The sequence below is a fragment of the Colobus angolensis genome, unplaced genomic scaffold (genome assembly GCF_000951035.1).
Source record: "Colobus angolensis palliatus isolate OR3802 unplaced genomic scaffold, Cang.pa_1.0 Scaffold18, whole genome shotgun sequence".
Lineage (NCBI taxonomy): Eukaryota > Metazoa > Chordata > Mammalia > Primates > Cercopithecidae > Colobus > Colobus angolensis.
Genome location: NW_012114932.1, coordinates 7,342,129 through 7,351,933, shown reverse-complemented (window position 1 = coordinate 7,351,933; position 9,805 = coordinate 7,342,129). Strand labels below are relative to the sequence as shown.

At 37.0% G+C, this 9,805-nt stretch overlaps 1 protein-coding gene across 1 annotated transcript in view; it reads right to left on the bottom strand.

The window, feature by feature from the left end:
- Nucleotides 1-89: 89 nt before the first annotated feature.
- LOC105509835 (laminin subunit alpha-3-like) overlaps nt 90-9,805 on the bottom strand; it is a 65,657-nt gene continuing 55,941 nt past the window's right edge. The window contains exon 9 of the mRNA XM_011939329.1: nt 90-409. Within this exon, the coding sequence (XP_011794719.1) occupies nt 125-409 (285 nt within the window). The 3' untranslated portion in view covers nt 90-124. The remainder of the gene's footprint in view (nt 410-9,805) is intronic.

Sequence of the window (9,805 nt, the reverse complement as noted above, 5' to 3'; positions counted from 1 at the left end):
AGGATGGTCTCGATCTCCTGACCTCGTGATCCGCCCGTCTCGGCCTCCCAAAGTGCTGGGATTACAGGCTTGAGCCACCGCGCCCGGCCTGATTGCGTTTTATTTAATCTTATGAAATATACTATCATTTCCATTTACATGCAATAAATCCAAACTTCAAAGAGACTGTGTAAGTGACTGAGGTCACATAGCGAGCAGAACTAATACTCTGAAGAGAGAAGGCATGAAGGAAGTTATTAACTGATCCAAAGTTAGCCTGATGACTTCGTTGAGGCAGTACACACAGGCTAGGATACACCAACTTGAAATGAAACTTACGGATGCAGCCATCAGGGGCATCTACTGGAACCCCATAAGGGCGGTAATAGCCCTTAGCACACTGTTCACAGTTTACTCCAGCTGTGTTGTGCTAGAAAGAAACAAAAGAAACTTAAAAGGAAGGGTTCTAGGGAAGTTGATTCTCCTTATTTTGTGCTACTCACGCAGAGGAATAATTCTGTCATATACAATTGTAATTTTGAAGTCACTGAAAAAAAAAAAAAAAAAGCATTAATCTTGACCTTAACCAAAATTTACCATAGGGTTGGCTTAATCTTGGCTCTGGAATTTTTTTCTTATTGGGAGAGGAAAGGAAACATTCCATCTACTGGACAAGCCCAGGCTTTATCTTTGATTGAAGAATTTGCTTTAATGAAGCACCTGACATGTGAGTGAGAAAACACTGAAGACGACTGTTCTCATAGCCTCATTCAGAAGAACTGACGAATGGATAACGAATCGCCTGCAGTTTAACCCAAGGATCATGTGTGCATTTACACCTTCTCCAATTTTGGAAGGAATAACATATACAGATCCTTGTCTCTCTTCGTTCTAATTTTATCTGTGCTTTAGTCATAAAACCTTTTCTGAACACTTCTGTTTCATGAATGGAAAATGGAGGCATAAATCTCATACACGGAGCTCTTTTTTTTTTTTTTTTTTTTTTTTGAGACAGAGTCGCACTCTGTCGCCCAGGCTGGAGTGCAGTGGCCAGATCTCAGCTCACTGCAAGCCCCACCTCCCAGGTTCACGCCATTCTCCTGCCTCAGCCTCCCAAGTAGCTGGGACTACAGGCACCCACCACCTCGCCTGGCTAGTTTTTTGTATTTTTTTTAGTAGAGAGAAGGTTTCACCATGTTAGCCAGGATGGTCTCGATCTCCTGACCTTGTGATCCACCCGTCTCAGCCTCCCAAAGTGCTGGGATTACAACATGGAGCTCATTTTAAAGTACAATACTAGGCAGCTCTTTCCAGTTCATGGTTAATCCTTGTAATTGCCACAAAATTAAATTACCCAACATGCATCATCAGTTTCCAAGAACTATGGATCTAGCGCATTTCTGCCTCTTTTGCTCTAATTTGGAAATAATTAGGAGGACAATGTTCTTTCATTAATGAAAAGAAAGGCAATAAGAAGTTAACAAGAACAAAAACACACTTTGACCCACACAAAAGTCTGCACAGAAACACAGAGGGGAGAACAAAGACCCATTCTGTATCCTCTCCTGCTTTGGATAATTTTATTAACTACAGACTTTTCTTTATTACCACTCCGTTTCCCATAGGCTAAAATCTGAATTCACTTTACTGCTGATGTCTAAAACCACATTGGCCACTTCTGTGACTTGAAATTTACATGCATAAACATGGTGGGTAAATCAGAAACAGCTGTGGCCCACCTTCCCATCCAATGTCAATTAACCCTCACATCTGTTGTTTGCCACTGTTTCTTACCATAGACAGAGGACATCAGGTTAACTTTGGCTCCCAAATCTTTTATTGTTGGAGTGGGAAATGAAAAAATGTTCTCTGAATTGGGCAGCCCAGGTTTCCCCCTCTACTACAAACTGGTTAATAAAGTACCTGCTACAGAGAAATTACATTTTTAAGACACAAAGGATAGCAATGAAAGACTGAAAGAGAGCAAAAAATTAGAGTACTCTGTAGATAGAATAATGCCTGTAGTTTGCCTTGAAATCTCAGTGGTTCTCCAGAATCTGCACACCCTGAGGGCAAGACACACCATGTTATCTATGGACACCATGGTCCTGGTTGGACCAAGGCCAGGTAGAAACCCAGGGACAGTGGTGATGACCCAAGGACATCCATTCCTCTATCCATCCACTAATTCATCTTATCTCTTACGCATTTCAAAACAAATTGCAGCTATCAGTCACTTTCCCCTAAATAATTCACCATGCATTTAACTAGCTGGAATTCAGTATTTGTTTACAGGTTTTTTCTTCTGTTTTAAAGGACAGTTTTTTAGGACATATTGGAGGTGTGGGAGAGGTGATCTTGTTGGGAGCAGTGGGAACTTGAAGTTGCATTTGCCTGACACTTAAGAGCAAACCCCAACTACCCAAACTAACGAGGGTGCTAATCGAATCTGTACAGGTAGCAAGCCCGACTCCTCCCCACCTTACTTAGTCCATCCTTTGGCACTACTGAGGGAGGCTTTCTATGGAATGCTCACCTACAACCAGGCCCTGCTCTGATCAGCTTTAGGTCTGAATTCCTTCAAGAAGAACTTTTCCAAGTTGCTTTTCCACCTTCAAGCAAATCCTCCATCCCTCTGCCTTTCTGTCTTTCTGTCTTTCTCTCAATTCCTTCACCACTCTGTTGCTGGCTTCCATTTCTGTGAATCTCAAGCACGCAGAGACTCTGGGGTGGCCCATTCACCAGTCATCCTCTCTCTGGAGGAGTTTCCTTACTTAGGCCTATAAGGCCCGATATGATCTGGCCTTTGTCACCCTCCGGATTCATCAACCCCCTACTCACTCCCCTTCAGCTACACTGGGCTCCTTGGGAAGGAAAGGGAAGAGAGGAGAAGGGAAAGGAAGGGGAGAAGAAAAGAAAAATAAAGTCTGGAAATAGTGAAACCAACATAACAAAGACACAACTAGGGAGTGAGTTTAAGACTTAGATCAGTCCAGGTGCAGTGGCTCATGCCTGCAATCCCAGCACTTTGGGAGGCCGAAGTGGGTGGATCATGAGGTCAGGAGTTCAAGACCAGCCTGACCAACACGGTGAAACTCCGTCTCTACTAAAAATATAAAAATTAGCTGGGCATGGTGGCATGCACCTGTAATTCCAGCTACTCAGGAGGCTGAGGCAGGAGAATTGCTTGAACCTGGGAGGAGGAGGTTGCAGGGAGCTGAGATCACACCACTGTACTCCAGTCAGTGTAACAGAGTGAGACTCCGTCTCAAAAAAAAAAAACTTAGATCAGAAGTCACATCTCTATGGAAGAGGTGAAGGACTTTGTTTTAGTTCATGGAGATAAAGTATCTTCATGTATCATCTCAAACAACAGGGATAATCTTCAACCTTAGTTAAGAGCATCAATATTTAACCAAAGGGAAAGAAATCAAGAAGGAGTCAATCCAAAAATTTTGTGCTTCTGGCCTTCTTCTTTCATTACTCTTTTCTCTCAACATTTTATCTTGAAAAATTCCCAACTTTACAGTGAACACCTTTACACTCCCCCACCTAGAATTTACCATTAATATTTTACCACATTTGTTTTATCACATAATTATCCATCCATCCATTCCTCTATCCATCCACTAATTCATCTTATCTCTTATGTATTTCAAAACAAATTGCAGCTATCAGTCACTTTTCCCTAAATACTTCACCATGCATTTAACTAGCTGGAATTCAATATTTGTTTACAGTTTTTTCTTCTGTTTTAAAATTTATAAGTGCAAAAAACTCATAAGTGCAAAACTATTAATTGCACATCCACTGAGTCAAGACAAATGCATACATCTGTGAAACCCAATTCCTTATCTAGATATAGAGCAGTATCATTACCCCAAAGTTCCCCTTTCCCCTTCACAGTCCATCCCCATCATCAACTCTTCAGAGTCAACCACAGTTCTAATTTTCTCCACTATGGACTACTTTTACCTGTTTCAGAATTTCATTCAAATGGCCCTGATACTTGTGTGTGTGTGTTTTTTTAGTCGTCATTCACTCAGCATAATGTTGTTAAGATTCTTGCATGTCGCTGTGTCCATCAGTAGTTTCTTCCTCTCTGTTGCTCCACAGAATCCCATTCTATAGTTATGCCCGAGTTTCTGCATCCATTCTACTATCGTTGGTCATCTGGGCTATTTCTAGTTGGGGGTATTTGCATCAAGCTGCTATAAACGTTTTGAAAACAAACATTTCCATTTCTTATGAATAAATGTCTATGAGTGGAAATTGTGAGTCATAGGGTAGGTGTATGTTTAGTTTTATTTTTTTTAAATGGCCGTTTTCCCAAAGCAGTTGTACCATTCTGCATTGTTATCAACAATGCATGAATAGGTGTGGTTATTCCATATCCTCACCAAAATGTGATGTTGTCAGTCTTTTTAATAATAGTCATCCTTTAAAACTGAGGAGAAAATAGTAATCCTGGGGAGTATGTAGTGGTATGTCATTGTAATTTTAATTTGGATTTCTCTGATGACTAACAATGTTAAGCTCTTTGATGTACATTTACTGGCCATTTATTTATCTGTTTTTGTCAAGTAACTATTCAAATCTTTTGAATTTTTTTGAGTTTTTTTTTTTTTTTTTTTTTTTTTTATAACTGAGCTGTGGAAGTTCTTTATATATCCTGGATACCAACCATTTGTCAGGTTTATGTTGTGTGAGTATTTTCTGTCTGTGACTTGCCTATTCATTTTCTTAATAGCATGTTTTGTTTTAAACAGAAATTTTTAATTTTGATAAAATATAAATTGTCAATTTTTCATGGTTATTGCTTTTTGTGATGTAAGAAAACTTGGCATATCCTCAAATCACAAAAATATAGTTCTATATCAATTTAATTTTTGTGTATGACTTGAGGTAGGGGTTGGGGTTTTTTTTTGTTTTTTTTTTTAAGTATCCAGTTATCTGAGAACCATTTGTTGAGCAATCCTCCCATTGGATTGCTTTGGTGTTTTTATCAAAAACTAAATGTCAGGCCAGGTGCTGTGGCTCATGCTCGTAATCCTGACACTTTGAGAAGCCAAGGCAAGAGGATTGCTTGAGGGCAGGAGTTCAAGACTAGCCTGGGCAACATAGCAAGATCCCATTTCTAAAACACAAAAAACTTTTGTTTAAATTAGGCATGATAATGCCTGCCTGTAGTCCTAGCTAATTGGGAGGCTGAGGCAGAAGGACTGATTGAGCCCAGGAGTCTGAGGCTGCAATGAACTATGATCATATCACTGCGCTCCAGCTTGGGTGACAGAGTAAAAACCTGTCTCTGCAAAAAAAAAAGAAATAAAAAAACAAATATCTTTAAAAGTGTGGGTCTGTTTCTGTGCTCCCCACTCTGCTATATAGATCTTTTTCTATCCTTATGTCAGTATCACAGTATAGCGTTTTCATTACTGTAGCTTTATAGTTAGTACTGAAGTAAGATAATGTAAGCCCCCCAGCTTTATTCTACTTTTTCAAGACACCTTTGGACAGTCTAGGACATTTACACATCCACACAGATTTTAGAATTCACTTGGCAACTTCTATCCAAAAGCCTGCATTAAATCAACTTGGGAAGATCAACTTGGGAAGAATCAACAAGTTAACAATACTGAGTCTTCCAATCCATAAACCTTTACACCTTTCTGTTTATTTAGGTCTTTCTAGATTTCTCTCAGCAATTATTTTAGTTTTAGTGTGGAAGTCTTGCATGCCTTTTGTTAAATGTATTCCTAAGTATTTCATGTAATTTGACAATATTTTAAATTACATTTTTACATTTTCCTATTGTTTGCTGCTAGCATATAAAATACAATTAATTTCTATATTATCCTTGTATCTTGCAATCTTGCTAAATTCACTTATTAGTTCTGGTATTTGTTTTGTATATTCCTTAGGATTTTCTAAATAAAACATCGTATCATCTGAAAACATATTCTTCCTTTCCAATCTAAATGTCTCTTACTTTTTTTTCTTGCCTTATTGCAATGGTTAGGATCGCCAGGGCATTGTTTAACACAAATGGTGATTGCCTTGTCCCAGTATTTCAAAGAAGAAAGTTCAACATTTTACCATTAATAGGCTGTTAGTTGTCATAGGGTTTTCAAAAATGCCCTTTATCAGATTACAGAAATTCACTTCTATTCCTAGCTTGCTAAGAGTTTTTATTATAAAATAGGTATCAATTTTGTTTAATGGTATTACACAATTGTTCTCCTTTATTCTATTAATATGATAAATTACACAGATTGATTTTTGAATGTTCAATCAACCTGTTTTCCTGGGATAAATCTTACTCTTCATAATGCATTATATTTGTTATATGTTGCTGGATTTGTTTTTCATATTTTTGAATCTATGATCTTTGTGACAGATATTGATCAGCTATCTTCTTTCACGTGGTGTTTGCCAAGTTTTGGTATTAAGGTTATGCTGGCCTCATCAAACAAGTTGACAAGTGTTCTCCCCTCTGTCTTCTGAAAGAACTTGTATAAGATTAATGTTGTTTCATCTTTAAATGTTTAGAATTCACCAGTAAAACCATCTGGGCCTGGAATTTTCTTTGTCAGAAAATTTTCATAATGAATTTAACTTCTTTCACAGATAACATCTATTTGGATGTTCCACTTCATCTTGTATCAGTTTTAGTAAGTTATAGTTTTCAAGAATGTGTCCATTTAAGCTAGGTTGTCAATTCTGTTGGCATAAAATTGTTCATAGTATTATTTTATTTTCCTTTTAATGTCTATAGCCTGTAGCCACTGTAGTAACACACCACTTTTATATATGAGATTGCTAATTTGTAATCTTTCTTTTTTCTTGATCACAATAACTGGGAGTTTATTAATTTTGGTGACCTTTTCAAAAGACAGATTTTGGCTTTATTGTTTTTCTCTACTGTTTACCTCTTTTCTCTTTTGAATTCTTTTCTCTGTTAAATTTTGTTGAATGTATTGCTTTCTTCCTGCTACTTACTTTAGGCTTACTTTGGTCTTCTTTTACCAGCTTCTTAAGGTAGAACCTTCGGATATTGATTTTAGACTTTTTTTCCTAACACAAGCTTAAAGCTATGAATTTCCCTTTAAGTACTGCTTAGCTGCATCCAACAAATTTTGATGTGTAATGTTTTCATTATTATTTAAATTGAAATATTGTCTAATTTCCCTTCTAACTTCTTTGACCATGGTTTATTTAGAAGCATGTTGTTTCAAATATTAGCATTTTTCCAGTGATCTTATTCCTGTTGATTTCTAATTTAATTCCACTCTGGCCAGAGAACACAGTATAATTATATGACTTCAATCATTTTCAATGTAATGAGACCTGCATTATGGCTACACTTGTATAATAGCCTGTCTTGGTGAATGTGCCGTATGCACATAAAATGAATACACAGTCTTCAGTTGTCAGGTGTACTGTTCTATAAGTATCAATTAAGGTAAAGTGTATGATAGTGTTGTTCAGATCATATGTCTTTGCTGATTTTTTGTCTAGTTTTATAAATTGCCAATAGGATGGTATTTAAATCCCCAACTGTCTTTGGGAGGCCGAGGCGGGCGGATCACAAGGTCAGGAGATCGAGACCACGGTGAAACCCCGTCTCTACTAAAACTACAAAAAATTAGCCGGGCACGGTGGCGGGCGCCTGTAGTCCCAGCTACTGTCAAGGAGGCTGAGGCAGGAGAATGGCGTGAACCCGGGAGGCAGAGCTTGCAGTGAGCCGAGATCGTGCCACTGCACTCCAGCCTGGGCGACAGAGCGAGATTCTGTCTCAAAAAAAAACAAAAAACAAACAAAAAAAAAAACAAAAAAAATAAATCCCCAACTGTGATCATAGAATTGTCTACTTTTCCCTCTAATTCTGTCAAATTTTGCTTCATGTATTTTAAATTTTTATTATTAGATGCAAACACACTTATGATTACTGTCTCCCTGATGAATTTACTTTTAGCATTATGAAACATCTTTATTTATTTGTGTCAGTGCTCTTTGTCTTAAAGTCTACTTTACCTGATATTAATATTTTTACTCTATCCTTCTAATGTTTATTGTTTACATAGTATATTTTTTCCCATTCATTTACTTTCAACTTGTCTTTATATTTAAAGGTAAGTACTTGTAAACAACATAGTTGAGTCTTGCTTTTTTATTCATTCTTATATGCTTCTGCCTTTGAATTGGAGTGTTTAGTCCATTAACATTTCGTGTATTTTTGATATAGCTGGATTTAGGTCTACCACTATTTGTATCTATTTTCTGCTTGCCCCTTCCTTTTGTGTCTGGTGTGTGTGTATGTGGTTTTGTGTGTGTGTGTGCTTGCACACGTGCGTGCATTTCATCCCCTGTTCCTCCATTCATCTATTTTTTGGATTATTTGAATGTTTATAAAATTACTTTTAAATGTATCTATTGGCCTTTTAGCTGTACCTCTTTGCATTATTTTGTCAGCAGTTGTTTTAGGGACTACGATGTATATCCTTCATGGCTCACAATTGAATTAGAGTTAATACTGTATTATTATTTATGCTATTGCTGCATATGTATTATATTTACATGTACTTTATAAATACCATGAGACATCATAAATTTTGTTGTAAGCAGCCCTACATACTCTAATTTTTCCAGTTATATTGAAGTATTATTTACAAAATATTCTTTTATTTTCCTTTTCCATTATTTATTCTCTCCTCTAAAACATTTACAAATGGGATTGAGCAAAGGAAAATAATTACAGATCATTGTATTACCATAAAAGGGCAGATATTTGGAAATAAAGAGGGGTTGGGAAGGTAGGTAGTTTCCTAAAATTCTTTTTTCAAAAAAAAAATTCAACTCTAATTTTAGATTCAGGGGCACATGTGCAGATTTGTTAGCTGGATATATTGCATGAGGCTCAGCTTTGGTATATGATTGATCCTGCCACCCAGGTACTGAGCATAGTACCCAATAGTTAGTTTTTTGACCCTGTCCCCCTTCTTCCCTCTCCTCTCTAGTAGTCCCCAGTGTCTATTGTTGCCACCTTTATGTCCATGAGTACCCAGTGTTTAACTCCCACTTGTAAGTGAGAACATGTGGTATTTGGTTTTCTGGTTTTGCATTAATATGCTTAGGATAATGACCTCCCGCTGCATCTATGATTTCATTCTTTTTTATGTCTGTGTAATATTCCATCATGTATATATACCACATTTTCTTTATCCAACCCACCACTGATAGGCACCAAGGTTGATTCCATGTCTTTGTTATTGTAAATAATGCTCCAATGAACATATGAGTGCATGTGACCTTTTGGTGTAATAATTTATTTCTTTTGGATATATGCCAAGTAATAGGATTACTGAGTTGAATGGTAGTTTCATTTTAAAGTCTTTGAGAAATCTCCAAACTGCTTTCTATAGTGGCTAAAATAATTTACATTCCCACCAACAATGTATAAGTGTTCTCTTTCCTCTGCAACCTGGCCAGCATCTGCTGTTTTTTGACTTTTTAATAATAGCCATTCTAGCTGGTGTGAGATGATATCTCATTGTGGTTTTGACATGCGTTTCTATGATGACTGGTGATATGGAGCATTTTTTCATGTTTGTTGGCCACCTGTATGTCTTCTGCAGTGTCCATGTCTTTTGCCCATTTTTTAATGGAGTTATTTGTTTTTTGCTTGCTGAACTATTTAAGTTCCTTATAGATTCTGAATATTAGACCTTTGTTAGATCTACACTTTGCAAATATTTTCTCCCACTCTGTAGGCTGTTTACTCTGTTTATAGTTTTTCTTCTTTTTTTTTTTTTAATATTGGCATCTC